This window comes from Peromyscus eremicus, chromosome 18 (assembly GCF_949786415.1).
Source record: "Peromyscus eremicus chromosome 18, PerEre_H2_v1, whole genome shotgun sequence".
Classification (NCBI taxonomy): domain Eukaryota; kingdom Metazoa; phylum Chordata; class Mammalia; order Rodentia; family Cricetidae; genus Peromyscus; species Peromyscus eremicus.
This window is the reverse complement of record NC_081434.1, coordinates 1397030-1418745: the sequence shown is the minus strand read 5'-3', so window position 1 is coordinate 1418745 and position 21716 is coordinate 1397030. Positions and strand designations below refer to the sequence as shown.

Genomic DNA, 21716 nt, shown 5'->3' with positions numbered 1-21716 from the left:
AGTGATGGTGCATGTCTACAATCCCAGCAATCCAGGTGGCAGAGATTGGAAAGATAACTCAAGTTTGAGCCCAGCCTGATTTCTTTTTCTGTTGTTTTTGGTTTTGAGACAGGGTTTCTCTGTGTAGCTTTGGTGCCTGTCTTGGAACTTGCTCTGTAGACCAGGCTGGCCTCGAACTCACAGAGTGCTGGGATCAAAGGTATGCACCACAACCCCCGAGCTCCCAGCCTGATTTCTACAGTAAATTCCAAGCCAATCAAAATACATAGTGAGGGTGGCTGGAGAGATGGCTCAGCAGTTAAGAGCACTGGCTGCTCTTCCAAAGGATCCAAGTTCAATTCTCAGCAACCATGTGGTGGCTCACAACTGTCTGTAACTCCATTTCCAAGGGATCTGACACCCTCACAACAGACATATAGGCAAAACACAAATGCACATAAAATAATTTTAAAAAATACATAGTGAGACCTTGTCTCAAGACACTGTAGCCAAAATAAAAAAAACCCAAAGCACAACAAAAAAATATTGAGCTTGATGTCACATGCTTGTGCTGGGAGACAGAGGCAGAAATATTTGAAGTTAAAGGATACCTTTAACTACACCATGAGTCAAAAGTCAACTTGTGCTACATGAGGTGTGAGGGTTCAGGAATTCTAATGTCCACTTTTCCTCTTCCTGTATGTCTTACTCACTTTTCTGCTTTTGTCATGAATACCAAGACCAAGGCAACTTTAAAAAAAGCATTTAATTTGGGGTCTCATGATTCCAAAGAGCTAGAGTTCCATGACCATTATGGCTGGGAGCATGGCAGCAGGCAGGCATGGTGCTGGAGCAGTAACTGAAAACTTACGTTTTGAGACACAACCATGAGGCAGAGGGAGAGGGAGAGAGGGAGAGAGGGAGAGAGGGAGAGGGAGAGAGAGAGAGAGAGAGAGAGAGAGAGAGAGAGAGAGAGAGAGATATCTAATTGGGAACAATGTTGGCTTCTGAAACCTCAAAGCCCACCCTTAGTGACACACCTCCTCCAACAAGGCCACACCTCCTGGTCCTTCCCAAGCAGTTCCACCCACTAGGGACTGAGCATTCAAATATTTGAGCCTACGGGGGCCATTCTCATTCAAACCACTACACATAGGAACACTGAGATTATAGAATTGCTATGTGGGTTCTGGGGATCAGAATGTTGGTCCTCAAGATTACACAGCAAACACTTTTACCCGTGGAGCCATCTCCCAGCATACCTCACTACGTAGCCCAAGCTGACCTTGAATTTGATATCCTGCTGTCCCAGCCCATGCCACCAGGCTTGACCATTCACTTCTGCTTGACTCTTTTTTTGCCGCTGGCCACCATTTTCAGCCTCATGGCAGGAGATTAAGACCTTTGCAGATCAGTTCTCAGTGTTATTGACCACCATGGCCATGCTTTATTCTATGGCAAGAGATCAAGTGGATATTCTCCACCCATTCCAATGTTTGGTTTACAAAGCTCTCTGAGTTCTTTTCCTCTCAGTGTACTCCTACCTGATGACTCATGGCTTTTATCATGACTTCAAAGAAAGTAGATGGGGGGCTAGAGAGAGAGCTCAGTGGTTAAGAGCACTTTGTACTCTTTCAGAGGACCCAGGTTTGATTCCCAGGACCCATATGGTGGTTTATGACCATCCTTAATTCAGTTCCAGGGGATCAGACACGCTCTTTTGACTTCTGGGGCATTAAGGACATATATAGTACACATACATATATACAGGCAAAACACTCATACACATTAAGTCTTTTTAAAAAGAAAATAGGCCGGGCGGTGGTGGCGCATGCCTTTAATCCCAGCACTTGGGAGGCAGAGGCAGGCGGATCTCTGTGAGTTCGAGGCCAGCCTGGGCTACCAAGTGAGTTCCAGGAAAGGCGCAAAGCTACACAGAGAAACCCTGTCTCGAAAAACCAAAAAAAAAAAAAAAAAATTAAACCCAAAAACAAACAAAAACTATTTCGTGGTCAGCCAAGGGGCTGTGTGAGCCTGAACTCAAGCTGGGGTCACATCCTGTTAGCATCTGCTCTCTTTTCTTCTCTTTCTCTTTATTTTTGTTTTGTATTTATTTTCAAATCTTTATTTATTGAATTTTCTAGACAGGGCCTCACTGTGTGTCCCTGGCTGTCCTGGAACTCACTCTGTAGCCCAGGCTGGCCTCGAACTCACAGAGATCTGCCTGCCTCTGCCTCCCGAGTGCTGGGATTAAGGTATGTACCACCACTCTCGGCTCAGATTTATTTATTTTCTACCTTACGTGTGTGGGTGTTTTGCCAGTGTGTGCGTTCTGTACACCACTTGCATGTCTGGTGTAGGTGTAGGTCAGAGAGGACATCAGATCCCCTGGAACTGGAATTACAGACGATTGTGAGCTTTTATGTAGGTGCTGGGAATGGAACCCAGTCCTCTCAACCAGTGACCCATCTAAGCCGGTGCCAAACTCACCGTGAAACTGAGGAGTACTTTGAATTCCTGATCACAAGTGCTGCTGAGATCACACGTGTGGACCAACAGACCTGGCCCCTGTGGTACTTTCAAGTCCTCTTTTCCCTTTCTATGGATAGAATGAGTCTGGACAGAATATCAACCTTGCTCCCAACGCCAAATTAATGAATCAAAATGCAACAACAGGAGCCCACTGGTGAATGCCGTCTCCCTTTAAGTCAGGGACAAAACCGAGGTAAAGGGGACTGGCCATTACCTCTCCCTTCTAGCAATCTGAGCTCCCCAACAGCACGCTCTCTAGTTGCTGACCTGGCGGAACAGAGCCGCCTCCTCCATGCCCACAGTCCTCTGCGAAAGTGGAGGCCTGTCCGGGACTCTTTCATGGCCAGCTCCCTAATGAACCTTTGTCAACAGAAGGGGAGCCAAACATTTTCCAACGTCATGACAGAACTGTTTCCTGGGGTCACACAGAGAGAGAGAGGACAAAAGGCCAAAGTGCTTTTCCACAAAAAATCAATGCAGGCCAGCATTTTGTGAAAGAAATGGTCAGCGTTCCCAGAAGGAGCAAAATCCTGTTGTGTTATCTGTTCCGTGCCATCCCAGAAAGTGAGAGCCCCGAACTTCCTTCTTCGTCCCTTACTCCCTGTTCCTGGAGCAGGCATTTATCTCCTCAGGCAGTGGGCACTGTGCTGCCTGGAAGTCTACAGGCTCCCAGCAATTCCCCAGCAAGGGAGTCTTCGATGAGTAGGTGAAGGGGAGCAGATCTCGACTCTTCGTGCTTTGGGAAGAACTGAAGATGCAGGATTTGGCAGTGTTGAAGTCTGGGGCGTCATGGGAACAGAATGTGCCTGCCCAGTGCCTGAATCATCCCTCCTAAGGCCCTCCCACTTCCTCGGACACTAACCCGTTCCAGCTGTGCACGGTCCTGGTCATCACTTTCCATATGGCTTCTAGAAACTGATGACTAATTAAAGGAGTGTGTGTGTGTGTGGGGGGGGGTAGGGATACTCAAATAAATACAGGTTTCCAGGGTAACAGACTGATGAACTTAACCTCACTACCAATGGAAGACTTCTTTTCTCCTGACTCCCTCAGGGCTCTGAAGGGAAAATAGACCACAGGCTAGCCCCCTCTCAACTTTCCACATGTCAAGGTTGGGGTCTAGACAGTCTTAACTTGTTCCAAACACAGTTTTTAAAGATGTATGTATGTATGTATGTATGTATGTATGTATGTGTGTGTATGTATGTATGTGTGTGTGTATGTATGTATCTACCTCCCTATCATCTATCTCTGTCTGTCTGTCTGTCTATCTATCTACCTACCTATCCTCTATTTGTTGATGTATTGTATTTGTAGGTACCGTGTGTAGCAGCCTGCAACATAGGTCAGAAGACACTTCCACCAATAGGTCTTCGTTCACCACGGGGCCCCTGGGAACACAACTCTGGTTGTCAGGCTCAGTGGCAAGTGCCTTTCCTTCTAAGCCACCTCGCCAGTCCCACGTGCACTTTTTTTTTCACCCCTACAATTCTCAGGTTCAGAATGAGATTTGCCGTTTAGTCTGCACTACTGGGGCAAACTCCGGGCCCCACTCAGGTCAAGCAAATGTGCTACCACTGAGCTGTATCTGTAGCCTGTCTGGACTTGCCCTTTATCTACTCAGATGTCCAACATCTGACAACCTCTACCGGGTAAGAGCCATCAGAAGGGGCTAAGAAACTTGCTTCTCATGGGCCTAGAGACCACTACATGCTTTTGTCTTTTGCCCATAGCCCATGACCTTTGGTCACTAGAAAAATACTCTCAGAAGTCTCCCTATTGCTCTCTGATACTGTTTATTTAAAAAAAATGTATCTATACTAAAAACAAAACAGAACAAAAAGCCATCTATATAAATGTCTTCTGCCACAGTCTGTGGATAGAGAGACACCAGTTTACAGGAAGAGAGTGAGCAGCAAGTCAACCGAGTTCCTTCTCTCAAAGCCAACTTCTCTTTTTAGAACAGGCTTGCCACAAGTCCTAACCCTTTGCACACATTCCCAAAACTCCCCCAGTGAGAAATGACACATTCAGAGGGGGGAAAAAAAAAAGCAGGGTCAGCCTGGCGCAGAGGTGGGGGCTGTTGGCAGGGGTGGTCATGACACAGAGTGGTAGCGGAATTAGTCATCCTGCTCTTGAACACAGACCCTGACTACAGCTCCTGGTTCCAGGGGTTTTATTTGTTTACGTTAACTTTCTGGGAAACTGAAGAGCGATGTGCAGATGTCATTGGAGTCTGTGACACTGGTGTTTCCCAGCTGTGTTGCCTGAAGCAGCTCACTAGAGATGTACTCCTTTCCGGTAAAGAGGTGACAACATAACGCACTAAGACTTAAAGGAGGCAAACAGTTCGGCAGCTTCCACCACCTGCTCTGCTTCACCTGACGCTTTGGTTTCTAGAATGTGGCTGTACCCTTAGGCCTGCCATAGCCACTGTGAGTAACACAGTGAGGACTAGAAAGACAGAAGAGAGATGAGGAGGAGCCTTGCAGGGGGCTGAGTTGTGGCTGTTCCCAAATGCCATCATCTCCTGGGTGTACCGAGCCTGATGATATCTTCTGAGGTTCTCTGTATTCTTTCTGTCACAATTGGGACTTAGTCACCCAAATCTTACCCATCTGGGTGCTGGGTCACACGGGTCCAACATCACTGAGGGCAATTAGTCAGGAGTATTCCCCTACCTCGATCCTGGAGTGTGAAGTCCCAGAGAGAGGGAATGGGTCAGAAATGAGGACCTACCGCAAAGAAGAATTTGGCCTTTCCCCCATCCCCGTACCCTCCTCACTGTGCATCAAGAATGTGCTTTTCTTCCTCGCCGTTACAGTGGTGAGTGTCCCCACATGTCACCCAGGATGCAGGGGTTTGACTTTGATGGGGAGACAATGGAGGCAATGTTAGCCAGGGATGCTGGTGGTGCATCCCTGTAATCCCAGAGTTCCAGGCCAACCCCAGGCTACATAGTGAGACCTTGTCTCAAAGAAAACAAACCAAAGGGCTGGAACAAAACTCAAGAGTTTGTGTGGTGTGCGGAAGAGCACGTGTTAGAGAACCAGGTAATGGGCCCGTTAGGTTCTCCACGGCCATGCTCAAGCTTCCCTTGCTCAAGCTTCTCTCTCGGGCACTCCATCTCCTCTTATAACACAAACCTGAGTTACATTCCTGGAAACCACAGTGGAAGGAGAGAATGGACCCCTGAAAGTTGTCCTCTGGCCTCCACCTGCTTTCCCACACACATACACACACGTAACTAAATGTAATTTTAAATAAAACATTAATATCTAGATAAACAAAACAAAAAGCTAGAGTGGCAGTTCAGGTAGTCTCAGTACTTTGGAGGCCACAGCGGAGCATTTGAGCCCTGACCTTTAGGGCCAGGCTAAGCAACACTTCAAGCCCTGCCTCTCTCCCTTTTAAAATTAAAACATCTATATGTAGATGGAGTTTCTCTGTGTCTGGTCAGTCACTCCCAAATAACCACATAGAGCCTTATTATTAATTATAAATGCTGGGTCGATAGCTCAAGCTTATTATTAACTAGCTCTTACAACTTAAATTAACCCATTTCTACTGATCTACATTCTGCCATGTGGAGTTACCTCTCTTTCATCTGTTTCCTCCCCATGTTTCCTTGGCGTTGGCGACTCCTCTGACTCCACCCTTCTTCTTCTTCCCAGAATTCTCTCCGCCCCGAAAATCCAGCTGAGCTATTGGCCAATCAGCTTCTTTATTAAACCAATCACAGCAACATATATTCACACAGTGTAAAGGAATAGTCCACATTTATATTTTAATTTTGTGTGTATGAATGTTTTGCCTGCATGTATGTCTGTGCACTTGGGTGCCTAGTGTGGTGTATTCAGGGACCAGAAGAGGGAGTTGAATCCCCTGGAGCTGGAATTATAGATGGTTATGATGTAACACGAATCTTAAAGGGTCTTATTCATAAAAACAAACTCAGAGCCAGGTATTGGGGTGAACACTGAAAGATCAGAGAAACAGAGCAAGCCACAGCCAACCTCACCTGGCCAGTTCCTCAGCTGATCCTGTTTCCTCAGACTGGAAGTCTTTGAATCCTCATCCAAATGAATCTCAGCTGAACTGCTGCTAAAAGCTAAAAGCTTAAAAAAGGCTCTAATTTCTGGTCCTCACGCCTTATATACCTTTCTGCTTCCTGCCATCACTTCATGGGATTAAAAATGTGTGTTACCATGCCTGGCTTTGAATTCACAGAGATACAGAAACATCCAGTGTGGCTTTGAACTCATAGAGATCCAGATGGATCTTTGCCTCCGGAATGCTAGGATTAAAGGTGTGTCCTACCACTGCCTAAACCTATGTTTAATATAGTAGCTGTTCTGTTCTCTGACCCCCAGAGAAGTTTATTGGGGTGCACAATATACCAACCACAGTTATAAGTCACCATGTGGTGCTGGGAATTGAACCTGGGTCCTCTGAAAGAATAATAAATGCTCTTAACCACTGAGTCATCTCTGCAATCCCCTCCCCTTTTCCTTCCTTCCTTCTTTCCTCCCTCCCTCCCTTTCTTTCTTTCCTCTTTCACCTTTTTTTTTTTTCAGACAGGGTCTCTCTTCACAGCCCTGGCTGGCCTCAAACTTGCTAGGTAGATCAAGAGGCCTCAAACTCATACAGATCTTCCTGCTTTAGCCTCCTTAGTATTGGGATTAAAGGCATGTGCCACCTTGTGCCCCTGTCCCCCCCAAGACTGGAATAATTCTTCCTTCACAGTAACAAAATATATTGCTTTAATTATGTATTTAAAATTTTGAGGCAGGATCTCATAGCTAAAAGCTGGCCTAGAACTTGCTATATAGTTAAGGATGACTTTGAACTTTTGATCTTCCTTCAACTCATAAGTGCTAATATTATAGTTCCAGGACATCCAGGGCTACACAGAGAAACCCTGTCTCGAAAACAAACAAAACAACAGCAGCAACAAAAACAAAACAAATAAAATTCGTATGCTTGTGTTATGCCGTTTGTGTGCGGTATTGTGGAGGAGGCATCTGTGGTGGGAGCAGGACTCGGGGCCTGTCTACAAGAGCAGCAAGTTCTCTCAACTGCTGGGCCAGGTCTCCAGTCCCTATAATACTTATTTCATTAACCATATATCTGGTAAAATTTTTTTTCTTTAGCAAAAAGAGTCACAAATGGCAAATGTTTAAAAAGCCTTGATGTAGAGCTCAAGGTCAGCCTGGGCCGCAAAGCTAGATTCCGGCTTAAAATAAACTCCCAACTTGATCTTAGTTGCAAAGAAACAGCCCTCAAAGTTGGATGTGGTGGCTCTGTGAGTTCCAGGCCAGCCTGGTCTACATAGGGAGTTCCAGGCCAGCCTGGTCTACATAGGGAGTTCCAGGCCAGCCAGGAATATGTAGAAAGATGCTTGCTGTCTCAAACAACAACAACAAATCCAGAGAGGCAGATCTCACCTTTGACCCCTTCACTTGGAACTCATGCTGCCTCCTACCTCTCCGCTCTTATTGATTTTCCCTTGTCAGGAGCAAATGGACATGTGAAGTTGAGGGCTTTGCTGGCCCCAGATCCCCAAGGAGCGGGAATGTCCAACTCTAGGGGGCAGCCCTGGTCCTGTCCTAGTCTCTCTAGAGATTCTGGCTTTCACCCCTCCAGGAGACAGACCTCAGAGCAGTACAGAAAGTCATCTGTTCTCTGGCAGAGGGCTCTGGAGGAGGGAATATTAGGGGCTTTTTTGGCTTCCGCTCTTCGGTAGGGCAGGAGTTAATGATGAGTTGCAACATCTCTCAGGGCTGAGTCACCTCCCACTGCTCCCCACACATGGTTTATAAAGAGGATCAGAGGCTGACAGAGAAGACCTTGGAGGTAAGAGTCCCCGGCCTAGGGCTGCTCCTCCAGGCTCCCGGAAGTCTCAGGTCAGGGGGCTCAGGCAACCGCTGGAGCTCTTGTCCGCTGGGACCATGGAATGGCAACAGTTGTGGCTGACCTTCTTACTTCCCATGACAGTCTCAGGCGGGGCTCTGGGGCCTACAGAGAAGGAGGCAGTCTTGGTGAGTTCCCTGATTGACAGGGATTACCACGCTATGGTCTTCTCTAGGTTTCCCTCTTGCCCTACAACCTACCTGCCTCTCCCTATTTCCTCAGCACCCTGATCTACGTTGCTCACCTCCTGCTCTTCTCCTTGTTCCATCGGAGGCCCCCTCACTCACGCATCAGTCCTTCCGTATCTGTCCCCTTCTCTCCTCGTGGGTCTGTTAGGTCATTTGGATTGTTTGTTTAAGACAGGGTCCCCCGTGTAGCCCCGCCTGGTCTGGAACTCACTATGAAGACCAGGCTATCCTTGAACTCACAGAGATCTGCCTGCTTCCATTTCCCGAGTGCTGGGATTAAAGGTGTGCACCACCATGCTCTGCTTCTGTTCCTTCACTCGGAAGCTGTACCTTGAGACTGAACCTCTTTTAACCTGCATGACATTGTAGGGTTACCTGTTGCAGTATGGGTATCTACAGAAGCCTCTGGAAGGAGCTGATGACTTCAGGCTAGAAGATATCACAGAGGCCCTAAGGTGAGGCTCTAAGGTCACAAGGTACATGCTTTCATATCAGAGGTGTCAAGTCCTCCCCTCTCCCAGGCTCACCTCTGCCTGACCCTAATCCACAGCAGGGATCTGTCAGGACGGTGGAATTCGAGGTGAGATGGAGGATCAGGAGGAGGAGCCCACAGATCAGGTGTGGTGGCACACAGCTGTGATCTCAGTCCTGGGGAGGCAAAGAAGAGTTGGGTGTGATGGTCCATGCCTTTAGTTCCAGATTCCCGGCACTCAGGAGGCAGAGGCAGGCAGATCTCTGTGAGTGTGAGGCCAGCCTGGGCTACACAGAGAGTTCCAGGACAGCTAAAGCTACACAGTGAGACACTGCCTTAAAAAGGGAGAAGTGGAAACGATGAAATCCTGGAAGGATGGCTCAGCAGTTAGGAGTACTTGATGTTCTTACAGGGGACCAGCACCAACATCAGGAAGCTCACGGCCTCCTGTGACTCCAGCTCTGAATGATCTGATGCCCTCTTTAGGCTTCCTTAGGCACCCAAACATATGTTAACAACATTTACTCATATAGAAACACACACAAGAATGAAAGTCCTTTTTTTTCCCCCAGAGACAGGGTCCCTCTGGGTAGCCCTGACTGTCCTGGAATTCACTCTGTAGACCAAGCTGGCCTAGAACTCATAGAGATTCACTGGCCTCTGCCTCCTACCTCCTGAGTGCTGGGATTAAAGACATGTGCCACCGCCGTTCAGTTAAGAACAAAAATTTTAGCAAAAGAGCTGGAGGCTAGCTTGGACCACACAATGAGTATTTATCTTTTTTTTTTAATTTTTATTATTACTTTTTGATCCCAGTCTCACACTGTAGCTTAGACCGGCTTGGAACTCCTTGCAATCCTGCTGCCTCAGCCTCTACTATGCTATAGTTAGAGGTGTGAACCACCATGCTGAGCTGGAGTCCTTGTCATTACACTTTTAGATTATTTTTGATGATTTCATACACACACACACACACACACACACACACACACGTATGTATGTGTGCGTGTGTGCGCCTGTGTGTGTGTCCGCCGTGTATTTGTGTGTGTATGTGTGCACATGCATCATTCACCCCATTGCTCTATCATCTCCCTTCCATTCCTCCTGAGTCTCTTCCCCAAACAAGATCCTCTTCTAGTTTCTCTATAACCCACTGAGTTTAATTAGGGCTGCTTGTTTTACAGTTTCTTTCTTTCTTTCTTTCTTTCTTTTCTTTTTTTTTTTTTTTGGTTTTTCGAGACAGGGTTTCTCTGTGTAGCTTTGCACCTTTCCTGGAACTCGCTTTGTAGACCAGGCTGGCCTCAAACTCACAGAGATTTGCCTGCCTCTGCCTCCCGAGTGGTTTTACAGTTTCCTATTACATTTATTTATTTGTGTGTGTGTGTGTGGGGGTGTGTGTGTGTGCGCGCACATCCCATGGTACATATTCGGAGATCCAGTTCTCTCCTTCCACCACGTGGGGCCTGGGGATTGAACTTACGTACTCAGGCTTGGCAGCAAGTCCTTTAACCCACTGAGCCACCTCACTGGCCCATTTTGATGTAATTTTTTTTGTTTATTAATTTTTATTTTATGCACATATGTATGTGTACCATGTACATGCTTAGTGCCCAAGCTGGTCAGAAGAGGGCATCCCTGCAACTGGAGTGAAGGATGGTTGTGAACTACCATGTGGATGCTGGGAATTGAACTTGGGTCCTCTGTAAAAGCAACACCTTAACCGTTGGGCCATTTCTCCAGCTCCCAGTTTTGATTTTTTTGAAATAGAGTCTCGTGTAGCCCAGGCTGGTTCTGAACCTGCGATGTAGTGAGTGAGGTTCATCCTCACTCCTGCCTGCCTCATCCTCGAAAGTGCTGGGATCACAGGATGAGCCACCATGCACACCTAGCTAGCCCTTGCCTCAAAAACAAAGCAAATGAGGCTGGAGAGATGACTCAGTGGTTACGATCACTGTCTGCTCTTGTAGAGGACCCAGGTTTGGTTCCAAGCACCCACATGGCAGCTCACAAGTATCTATGACTCCAGTTCAAGGGGATCCAACACTCTTTCCTGACCTCTGTAGGCAGTACACACATGTACTTACATACATGCAGAGGAAACACTGATGATACACATAAAATAAGAATAAATCTTAAAAATAAAAACAAACCCAAACAGCTAGACACGGTGGCTCACATCTTTAATTCCTGTGCTCAGGAGGCTAAGGAAGGAGGATTGCCATGAATTTAAGGCCATCTTGGATTACAAAGTGAGTTTGAGGCCAGCCTAGGCTATAGAGTGAGTGAGACCTTGCCTGGAAAGACAAACAAACAAAATGAGAAACACGGCCAGTGGATCCTCCAAGGCCCGGAGACTCCTTTGGATGCTTCAAAGCTAAAACACTGACATCTGCAGCCCACAGGAGGCGCTGGATGCATAAAGCTACAGATGGACTTGATATGATGTTCCCTTTTGTGGACGCTTCATTCATTACTTATTTATTTCTATTCTGTGTTCCTTTATATTTTGCTGATTTTTGCTCTGCGTTCTTTTTCTTTATGGTCCTAGGACAGAAGACCCTATGACGGGCCATGGGTGGGTGAGGTTGCCCCAGTGCAGGCCGGGAGGAGAGCCCAGCGGGGCTGAAGTGGGTAGGACCTCAGAGGGCAGCACAGCAGCTGTGCAGGGAGACTCTCCAGAGGGTGGCCAGGGGGTGAGCGGGGTTGCTCACCTGCTAGGTTAGAAAGCTAGAACGTGAGGAAGGAGGAGAGGAAGGCTATATTTGAGGTCAGTCTTCCTCAAAAGATCCTGAAAATGGAGAGATGAAGTTGGAGTGCCACCATTTCTACAGACTAGAAGACAAAGCCCCAGTTATGAGCACTAGAGACTGGAGTGTCCTTTTCAGCTTTGAAGACCTTGTGTCATTCTTTATCACTATTTTGGGCAGCAGGAGGCCAAAGATCCATCCCCAGTTTCCAGCCATTCCAGATCCACCTGCCCTGCCCTTGTGCACCGGCCTCTCTCTCTTTCCAGAGCTTTCCAGGAAGCATCCCAGCTGCCAGTTTCAGGTCAGATGGATGATGACACAAGGGCCCGTATGAAGCAACCCCGTTGTGGTCTGGAGGATCCCTTCAACCAGAAGACCCTTAAATACCTGCTTCTGGGTGAGGACTGAGCCTGGGGAGGGACGGAGAAGGCTGCCTGGCCCTGAGTGTGGGCAGTATTTGCTGAGTACCCTCACCCTGAGTGGCTCTCTTGGTTGTGTTTCTAACTCACTTTCTGGTCCCTTCACCAGGCCGCTGGAGAAAGAAGCATTTGACATACCGCATCTTGAACCTGCCCTCCACCCTCTCACCCTCCAGAGCCCGGGCAGCCCTGCATCAGGCCTTTAAGTACTGGAGCAGAGAGGCCCCCCTGACCTTCCGGGAGGTGAAGGCTGGTTGGGCTGATATCCGCCTCTCGTTCCATGGCCGCCAAAGCCCATACTGCTCCAACACCTTTGATGGGCCTGGTAGGCACTAGTTCTTGACTTTGAACAGACTCAGCAATACACTGTCTCCTTGAGCCAGTGACGCTGAGATCTTTTTTTGTTTGTTTGTTTTGTTTTGTTTTTTCGAGACAGGGTTTCTCTGTGTAGCTTTGGTGCCTGTCCTGGAACTCGCTTTGTAGACCAGGCTGGCCTCGAACTCACAGAGATCCACCTGGCTCTGCCTCCTGAGTGCTGGGATTAAAGGCGGGTGCCACCACCACCCGGCTGGACTCTGAGATCTTAAGGTTCAGGTTGAACGTTCTGCCCAAAGATACCCGGTACTCTGACCTTCTACTGTTTCCCAGAGAAGCCGTTTCTTGCCTAGCCAGGCCCTTAGTAGCTCCCCTCTTTCAATCTTATGTCTGACTTTCATTTCCTCTCTCAAACCTCACCCTGAGAGGAGACCCGGTCACAGAGGAGTGGCTGGGGAGGTTAAGATTTTGTTTGGGTTTCCCTGACTGATGACTAGGAAATCCAGAAGAAGCACCTAAGCTAGCTATGGCGGTGCATCCTGCATTTTGTGTAGCCCAGGCTGACATAAAACCCATTATGCAGCTGAGGCTGATCTTGAACTTCTGATCCTCCTGTGTCCACCTTCCAAGTGCTGTGATTACAGGTGTGTTATCACATCTGAACGTAGCTTGAGTACATAGTTGACAAATGATGCTCTGTACGCTCTAACCTTACTGTCTACCTTTGCCTTTGCCCAGGAAAGGTCCTGGCCCATGCTGATATCCCAGAGCTCGGCAGTGTACACTTCGATAAAGATGAATTCTGGACTGAGGGGACCTACCAAGGAGTGAACCTGCGCATCATCGCAGCCCATGAAGTGGGCCATGCCTTGGGACTTGGGCATTCCCGATACACTCAGGCACTTATGGCTCCTGTGTACGCTGGCTACCAGCCCTACTTCAGGCTGCACCCAGATGATGTGGCAGGGATCCAGGCTCTCTATGGTGAGCATGAGAGTCAGTCTGACTAATATCTCTCTAGGCTCAAGGAGACAATAGTTGCTTTCATGGAGTAAAATGGCTTTTTTTCTCCCTCTTCCTCTGCCCAGTTCTTCAAGCTTTTCATCTTCAAAAACTGTCTCTATTTTTGACTCTTTTATGTCTAATCTCCCTTCCTGGACTTTCTTCCCTCACACCCTACCTAATTCTTTTGTTGTTATTGTTGCCTGTTGCTTTGAGACAGGGTCTTTATTATCCTGCTCTAGCTGTCCCAGAACTTGCTATGTAGTCCAGGCTGTATTCAAACTCATGGAGACCCTCCTGTCTCTACATCCCTAGTGCTGGGATCAAAGGTGTACACCACCATGCCTGGCAACCCCATTCTTGAAGATGCAGAATATACATTCCAGGAAACTTCCTTCTCTCTGGTTCTTCTCAAAACAAAACTGTGTTTCCTGTATATTGCGGACCACAAAGGGAAACTCCTTAGAATTCCCTTTTCCATCTCTATGGGGCAATTGAGCAGAACTTACAGCAGACAGGTAGAGAAGCTGAGTGCATTGCCTTACTTCACTTTGCAGGCAAGAAGAGCCCAGACACAGAGGATGAGGAGGAAGAGATTTCCACTGTGTCACCAGTGACCACGAAACCCAGTCCCATGCCAAATCCCTGCAGCAGTGAACTGGATGCCATGATGCTGGGTGAGGCCCTTCCCGAGTAGGCTGTTGACAGGCAATGAGGGCAGTCTATTGACTCCAAGGCCTGGACAGATGGGGATGATGTGGGACCAAAGCAGGAGCATTGGGGGTTGGACCCCAGGAAAAGGCTGGTGACCAGGGAAGATGTGTAGCATGGAGAGGGAACGCTCAGAGTCAAATTAAAAGAGGGCTGGGCAGTGGTGGTCCATGCCCTTAATCTCAGTGCTCGGGAGGCAGAGGCAGGTGAATTTCTGTGAGTTCAAGGCCAGCCTGGTCTACAGAGCGAGTTCCAGGACAGCTAGGACTGTCATACAGAGAAACCCTGTCTCAAAAGAAACAAACAAACAAACAAAAAGTGGAAACATAGCAAGATGGAATTGGCTGCAATGTCTATTAGAGAGGATTTTTTTTTTTCAGTTTTTTGAGACAGGGTTTCTCTGTGTAGCTTTGCGCCTTTCCTGGAACTCACTTGGTAGTCCAGGCTGGCCTCGAACTCACAGAGATCCACCTGGCTCTGCCTCCCCGAGTGCTGGGATTAAAGGCGTGCGCCACCACCGCCCGGCTAGAGAGGATTTTATTTGTACCTGGTTTTAAGATTTTAAAACTACCTGGGGTGGGGCACTAGCTCTCCAAAGAGGAACAGCTGACTAACTGGAGGGCTGTGAAGAAGGGAGAGGTTCAGCACTGTGTCTTCCTTCTCTGCCTTTTTTGAAGTTGAGTGAATTTTTGTTTTTGTTTTTGTTTTTCGAGATAGGGTTTCTCTGTGTAGCTTTGTGCCTTTCCTGGAACTCGATTTGTAGCCCAGGCTGGCCTCAAACTCAGAGATCCGCCTGGCTCTGCCTCCCGAGTGCTGGGATTAAAGGCGTGCGCCACCACCACCCGGCGAAGTTGAGTGAATTTTTGAAGGGCCCATCAGTGGCCAGTATGGAAACTACCTGAGACACTCATGAGTCATTCATTATCTTTTAAACTTGTTAACATGCTTCTGCTCTCAGGACCCCGTGGGAAGACCTATGCTTTCAAGGGGGACTATGTGTGGACTGTAACAGATTCAGGTCCGGGTCCCTTGTTCCGAGTGTCTGCTCTTTGGGAGGGGCTCCCTGGAAACCTAGATGCTGCCGTCTACTCTCCTAGAACAGGATGGATCCATTTCTTCAAGGGTAAGTGGGGTACTTAGGTCTTGCTTAAGGGCCTGGTCATTAAAAAGCTGAAAACGGGAGGAGGCATCGAGAAGCTTCTGAGAGGGTGAGAGAGGGACCAAAAGCTCCCGTCTGATGACAGAGGCAACTTGTTCTTCCTTTGACCATTCTCAGGAAACAAGGTGTGGCGATATGTGGGTTTCAAGATGTCTCCTGGCTTTCCCATGAAACTCAACAGAGTAGAACCCAACCTGGATGCAGCGTTCTATTGGCCTATTAATAAAAAGGTGTTCCTTTTTAAGGTATAGCAAGTCAGGGATAATCTCTTCTGAGGAGGGTCAGGCTACCTTATACTGAGGGGGAAAGTCTCACCCTTACAGGGGGACCTTCTGCAGTTTGGATCAGCCTCTGGGGTCCCTAAGCTATCTCATTCTCTTCTTCTCACCCACTCCAAATCAGGGCTCAGGATACTGGCAATGGGACGAGCTGGCCAGCACTGACTTCAGCCGTTACCCCAAACCAATCAAGGAATTGTTTACTGGAGTGCCAGAGCAACCCTCAGCAGCTATGAGCTGGCAAGACGGCCGAGTCTACTTCTTCAAGGGCAAAGACTACTGGCGTCTTAACCAGCAGCTTCGAGTGGCAAAGGGCTATCCCAGAAATATCACACACTGGATGCACTGCCGTCCTCAGACTCCAGACCCTAACTTGTTAACTGGGGACACTACTCCCCCCACCACAGACACAATCTTGGATACCACTCCCTCAACCATGGACTCAATCTTGGACATGACTCCCTCAACTACAGACTCTACCACCTTTTCATCCCCTGCTAATATCACCCCGCTGGGGGCCTAAGAACTAATCAATGTTATCTGCTCACTAGGATTGTGCAGATGGTACAGCATTGGCCCTAGCCATAGACCTCATGCCCCTAAATATTCCAATTCTGGACACCATTTTCCTGTGCTCCTAGAAGGTGTCCCCTTTTTTTTTTTTTTGGTTTTTCGAGACAGGGTTTCTCTGTGTAGCTTTGCGCCTTTTCCTGGAACTCACTTGGTAGCCCAGGCTGGCCTCGAACTCACAGAGATCCGCCTGGCTCTGCCTCCCGAGTGCTGGGATTAAAGGCGTGCGCCACCACCGCCCGGCGAAGGTGTCCCCTTAATTCAGAATTAGTCCCAAATTCCCATTTCTCCTTGTCATATAGCTCTTTTAAGTGTGCCATCTATTCTCTGGTGGAGGGAAATTGTCAATCAGGGTTTTTTTTTTTTTTTTTTTTTGAACAAGGTCTCTCTCTACATAGCATTGGCTATGGCTATCCTGAAATACTCTATGTAGACCAGGCTGGCCTTGGACTCACAGAGATCCACCTGCCTCTGCCTCCTGAGTGCTGGGATTAAAGGCATGTGCCACCATGCCTGGCTAGCATTCTTTTATTTTTATTTTTGTGTGCATTCGTGTTTTGCTGCATGTGTGCCCATGTGAGGGTGTCAGATCCTCTGGAACTGGAGTTACAGATGGGTGTGAGCTGCCATGTGGGTGCTGGGAATTGAAACCAGGTCCTCTGGAAGAGCAGTCAGTGCTCTTCACCGCTGAGCCATCTCTCCAGCCCCTGTGTTCTGTGTTTTTTTTTTTTTTTTAAGAATTTAAGGCACTGACTGTGACCATGTCTGGCTGTCAGTTGGGTCCTTAGCTGACAGGAGGCAGTGGCTGGGCCACTGGATGCCTGGGTTCTGTTCTTCCCACTTAAACTGAAGAAACAGCACAGCAGGTAAACTGAGCAAGGGCTGTGGAGTCCTTGAGCCACTGGATGGTGGCTTTCAGCAAGTTAATTACCCTTGTAAAGCCTTGGATTCTCTATTAACAAAATAAGGTTAATATCAATGTTACAGGGTTGCTATGTTATATGAAATACTGTATGTGAAGTGTCTGACGGAGTCTGACACATTTATATTTAATAAAGGCTAACTTTGTGTATATTCATATATATACGTATATATGCATCCTATACACAGTGTATATGATAAAGGTGCCATAGCAGATCTTTAGGGGGACAGATTGCCTTTGTTTTGTGGTGCAAAGGAAGTAAAAAGCAACAGTTGAGGTTCAACTCCCCAGTTGAATTTTCAACGCCATTTTATTCCCGTGTTCCCTTGTTCTTCCTCCCTCATCACAGAGTTGCTGCTCAGGGGAGGGATCTTCTTCCTTCACACTGTCCGGGAAACCAGGAAGCTGACTTGCTCAGGAGAGTCAGAGGAGGGATTGTTAGAAGGGGTTAGTGGCTGGACCCAAACTCTGGCTGAGGAGGAAACTAGTGTCACCTACACTGAGAGTCAGAGAAGGCACTTGACTGCTGCGCAGACCCAAAACCCAGGTCCCTCTGAGCAAAAAGGCAAGAGTCAGCCATGAGAGCCAATGCTCTCTTGGAGCAAGGGGCCAGCTTTTGGAGAGAGGGGAGTGGAGGCAGACTCTGTGGTCCTCCCTCATTGAAGAGAGAGGAGAAAGCACCATGGAGGACTGTGTTCTCCACTGAGGTAGAGGGGACTCCAGACTATGGGGTCCACGGAGAAAGGCCAAGCAGAAGCCCAGTTACCCCTAATAAGGAGCCTGGGGGCTGGGGATCTTGGAGTACTTCTGTGCCATTCTCCCTACCAAAAAAATTATCAAATGCCATAGGGAGCTCCCCAATTTTCTATAGGTCCTATAAAAAAAAGCCCCATATTTCACCATAGTAAGGCACACTGAGACATTTTAATGGATATTTGGGAATGGATTGTAATTCAGTGGTAGAATGCTTTGCCTACTATGGGCAACATTCTGGGTTCCATCTCAGCATTACAGGAACTTAAGGAAAAAAAAAAAAAAAACTGTTTTGGGTAAACCACGTTGGTTTGGAGTCCGTGTCCCTAGGGACCAGGGCGTCTCTACTCCTGGACAGAGTAGGTGCCTGTGCTTTCACTCTCCCGCATCTGTAAGAATTCTCTCTGCCTGTCTCTAAAAGGGTTGATCTGAGCACCAAGCCCATCCCCAATCCAAGAGGTAGGGAAATGTGTGTGGGTCCTGTGGGCTCAGGCCCTATCCACCTAGCAGTCTCCTGCCCTCATTAGGGTTGTCAGTATCTCTGGAGGTTTAGGCTCAGGTCTGGGCAGAGTGAGAAGGTGTGGTCAGGAGAAGGGTAGAACTGCAGTCAGAATCCAGGTCCAGGGTAGTGTGGGGGGCTGTGGCCTGGGTGCTCGGTTCCAGCTGGCACTCACGGAGACTCTGGAGATAACTCTGAGTGGACACAGGGCAGAGAGGGTAGAAGGGGGCTCTGAGTCAGAGCCCTCAGCTCATCCTGGCCATCACTGTTCGCTCTGACCCATCCCCCCCAGGGTGCCCCACTCTCCCACTCACTGGAGCCAGCCTGTCACCAGGGCTCTGGATATTGGGGGGAAGCCGACTCTGATAGCTGCCTTCACACAGTCCCACTCCAGACGGGTTCCGATGCCGCTTAGCCTCTTGCTGATGGATCCGGAGGAGCTGGAGATGCCTTCGCTGGTGGCTCAAGATCACTGTTGGGGAGCAGGCAATACAGAGTCAAGGGGAGCTTTTTAAGGTCCCGAATACCAACTCCAAACAGAATCAAATTCCATAGAAACCCACTTGGCCTTCCTGTTGTGGACTTCTCAAGCCCCAACTTCCCTTCAGTTATTAGATTTCTTCTGTATTTTCCTCCTCTGGGATTCCTCTACCCTCTCATAACAGTCCTAAAAAACTCTCCGCTGTATCTCTTGGCATTTTTTTTCTTCTTATTCTTTCCAGACTTCCTCTAGCTATTCCAGCTTTAACTCTGCTTCAGGGCCCGCTCTGTTTGACATGGAGTCCTCCCCAGTCCTCACCTCTCAATCTTCTCCCTTCCCCTCAAGTGTAGGAATCTGGGATAGTATTAGGGGCAGGTTGGCTGCTTTTGTACCACAGCAGTAACTCACCATTGGTGTGGCTTCCACGTTCTTCGGTCATGAGTCTCCACTGGGCCAGTGTCCCAAGAGCCCCCAAGATTGGCCAGGTCCCCAGTAAGACCCAGCTATACCAGCAAAGAGGCATCAACTCCGGGAGGGCCTGCAGGCGTTCACCCAGACGAGTGCCCAGTGCCAGCCCTTCCAAGAAGTAGTCAGCACAGGCCACCAGCACCGCAGCACCTAGCAAGGCTGTGCCTAGGACTGTGAATGGACGAGGCCACCGAAGTGTGAGCAGGGCTCCCAGCAGCGCCAGCCCCATCAGTCCACCAACTGGCACCCAGGCCGAATGTGGCTGGTAGATGGGTTCAGTGCCCAATAAGGTTCCGGCTCCCAGTGTCAGACCTAGCAGGAGACCAGTCAGAAAGAGCCCAACGCTTCGAACGAGCATGGTGACCAGGCCGCAGAGGAGTCCGATGCCCAGCGAGATGCCTGCGCTCACCTCCAGGCTCAACTGTGTCTCCAGCACCCGCTCCTTGTGGCACAGTAGGAAGATCACCAGAGCTCCTGACAGCAGACCGGAGAGAAACATCACTGCCTTGAAGCAGCGGTAGCCTGGGAAGGGAGGCAGGAGGCATTGAGAGACAGAAAGGGGGTCCTACAGGCATGGTTCTGGTGTACTGGGAAAGGAATAGCTAACCAAAGGAGTAGAAGCCAGGAGGAGCATACCATAGGGACCTCCAGGCAAGGGGAAGGAAAGGATAAGCCCAGTGATAGACAAAGAACATTCAAGGCTGGGCGGTGTGTCAGCACTCGGGAGGCAGAGCCAGGTGGATCTCTGTGAGTTTGAGGCCAGCCTGGTCTACAGAGTGAGTTCCAGGACAGGCACCAAAACTACACAGAGAAACCCTGTCTTTAAAATCCCCCCCCCCCCACCAAAAAAAAGAACATTCAGAGACTCTGAAGGGGCTGGTGGAGAAACCAGGAGGTAGAGTGAATGCATTGTGGAGAGAAAAAGGGACAATGTCTAGCTCCTCCTCCAGGAATGGTACATAGGAAATCACCACAGACTGATTCAGATTCTGAGGAAAGTTGAAATCTCTGGTGGGGAGGATATCTGGGAATGGAATTTTGAGGTAGGAGACAAATAAAGGCAGATAATAGAGCCAGAGGTAAAAGCCAGAGGGCACGAACAAGCAGAATGACAGGAAGCCGGCAGAGGCCTTATGGAAAACCCCGAGGGCAGGCATCTCCGGACAGAGGAGCTGAAGTGTCCGGGAACAAGAAGTTGGAATCACTCTTGAGGACAGCAGTCTCAGGCAGCTGCCCCCTCCCACGCTCCCCCCGCCCCTGGCCCTGCCCCCCCAGGCCCCACCCTCACCGAAGCAGCCGTAGATGATTCCGAAGCAGCAGCAGAGAGCACACACCAGGGCAGGGGCCAACTCAAGGCTGTCCTGGGGTTCCAAGACACATCTCAGGTCTGGAGGCTCTGGGAGTTGTTGGTTAAAGGGCCTTGGGTCAGATGTTATAGTCAAGGGCAGCAAGGCTTTCTCCATGTCAGACGGGGAGATGGTCACAGAGTGGGAGGCTGGAGTCAGCGTCTCTCATCCACCCATCACTATCTGGCGGGGGGTCGGTAAACCTGGAAGAGAACAGAGCAGAAACCATGAGGATCTTGGGGATTCTGTCCCTCCATTTCTTTTGAAAAAAAAAAAAAAAGACCTGTTCCAACTAAAAAGCAACTGCCCTCATCTGCAGCTGGGACTCAGTACCAACCCCCCTGCCGAATCGGACAGGGCAGTGTTAATAAAGCGAGGAGAGGAAGGAAGAGGAGGCAATGAGTCATCTTAGGGTCTCAGGACTACTGCTCACCACCCTCCAGGGCTGAGGAGAGCAAAGGGGTCAAATTGCTTAGACCAGCTTCATCCCAGCCCAGGGGTCCTAGACACGGGTCCTAGGCCCCCGGCCCCCCTTCCTGCCAGTGCTTGTTGCTCCCTAAACTGCAAGTCGGAGCCCAAACCCTGTGAGCTAAATGCAACCCCCAAGGAAGAAAGGGAACAGACATTTAAAAGAGTTTTGGATAAGGAATCAAGAGTTATCCAATCACCCTGTCAAGATTTGAAGTCTTGGCTTCATGCCGAGATGGAGTTGTTGGGGAAAGCCGATTACAGCCCGTCCAAATCCCATGGCCCTACATGGAGTAAGCAGGCTTGCCTTGCCTACAGACATCTCACATCCTGGTATCCACTTGCTACTCGCCTGAGACAGGCATGGGAATTGTTCCACCCACCCTCTCATCCTGGCATGCCTGGGCTGCCAATGGGATTTGAATTCTGATCCTGAAGGATTGCCGAGAGGCTGGCATTGGGAAACTGTGATAGGGTGATGCGGATGCACGTTC

At 48.9% G+C, this 21716-nt stretch overlaps 2 protein-coding genes across 2 annotated transcripts; one reads left to right on the top strand and one right to left on the bottom strand.

Annotated features, from left to right (window-relative positions):
* Nucleotides 1-8331: 8331 nt before the first annotated feature.
* On the top strand, nt 8332-16643 carry Mmp19 (matrix metallopeptidase 19). Its single transcript, XM_059245506.1, has 10 exons — nt 8332-8552; nt 8982-9067; nt 12098-12228; nt 12360-12575; nt 13304-13549; nt 14125-14244; nt 15237-15401; nt 15555-15682; nt 15840-16359; nt 16534-16643. The coding sequence occupies exons 1-9, from the start codon at nt 8463-8465 to the stop codon at nt 16236-16238; spliced, it is 1581 nt and encodes a 526-aa protein (XP_059101489.1). The 5' UTR covers nt 8332-8462; the 3' UTR covers nt 16239-16359; nt 16534-16643.
* Nucleotides 16644-17517: 874 nt separating this feature from the next.
* LOC131895066 (transmembrane protein 198-like) lies at nt 17518-20970 on the bottom strand. Its single transcript, XM_059245477.1, has 4 exons — nt 20697-20970; nt 19349-19930; nt 18774-18931; nt 17518-18653 (listed from the first exon to the last, which is right to left on the bottom strand). The coding sequence occupies exons 1-4, from the start codon at nt 20869-20871 to the stop codon at nt 18516-18518; spliced, it is 1053 nt and encodes a 350-aa protein (XP_059101460.1). The 5' UTR covers nt 20872-20970; the 3' UTR covers nt 17518-18515.
* Nucleotides 20971-21716: the final 746 nt, after the last annotated feature.

Bases quoted from the DNA above. Each gene is read 5' to 3' on its own strand.
- Mmp19 (XM_059245506.1), top strand. From the start codon at position 8,463: ATGGAATGGCAACAGTTGTGGCTGACCTTCTTACTTCCCATGACAGTC. The intron at 12,229-12,359 runs GTGAGGACTGAG...TCCCTTCACCAG, and splicing joins CCTTAAATACCTGCTTCTGG to GCCGCTGGAGAAAGAAGCAT. The intron at 13,550-14,124 runs GTGAGCATGAGA...TTCACTTTGCAG, and splicing joins AGGGATCCAGGCTCTCTATG to GCAAGAAGAGCCCAGACACA.
- LOC131895066 (XM_059245477.1), bottom strand. From the start codon at position 20,871: ATGGAGAAAGCCTTGCTGCCCTTGACTATAACATCTGACCCAAGGCCC. The intron at 19,931-20,696 runs GTGAGGGTGGGG...CTCCCTTCCCAG, and splicing joins AATCATCTACGGCTGCTTCG to GCTACCGCTGCTTCAAGGCA. The intron at 18,654-18,773 runs GTGAGTGGGAGA...GTGTCCACTCAG, and splicing joins CTGGTGACAGGCTGGCTCCA to AGTTATCTCCAGAGTCTCCG.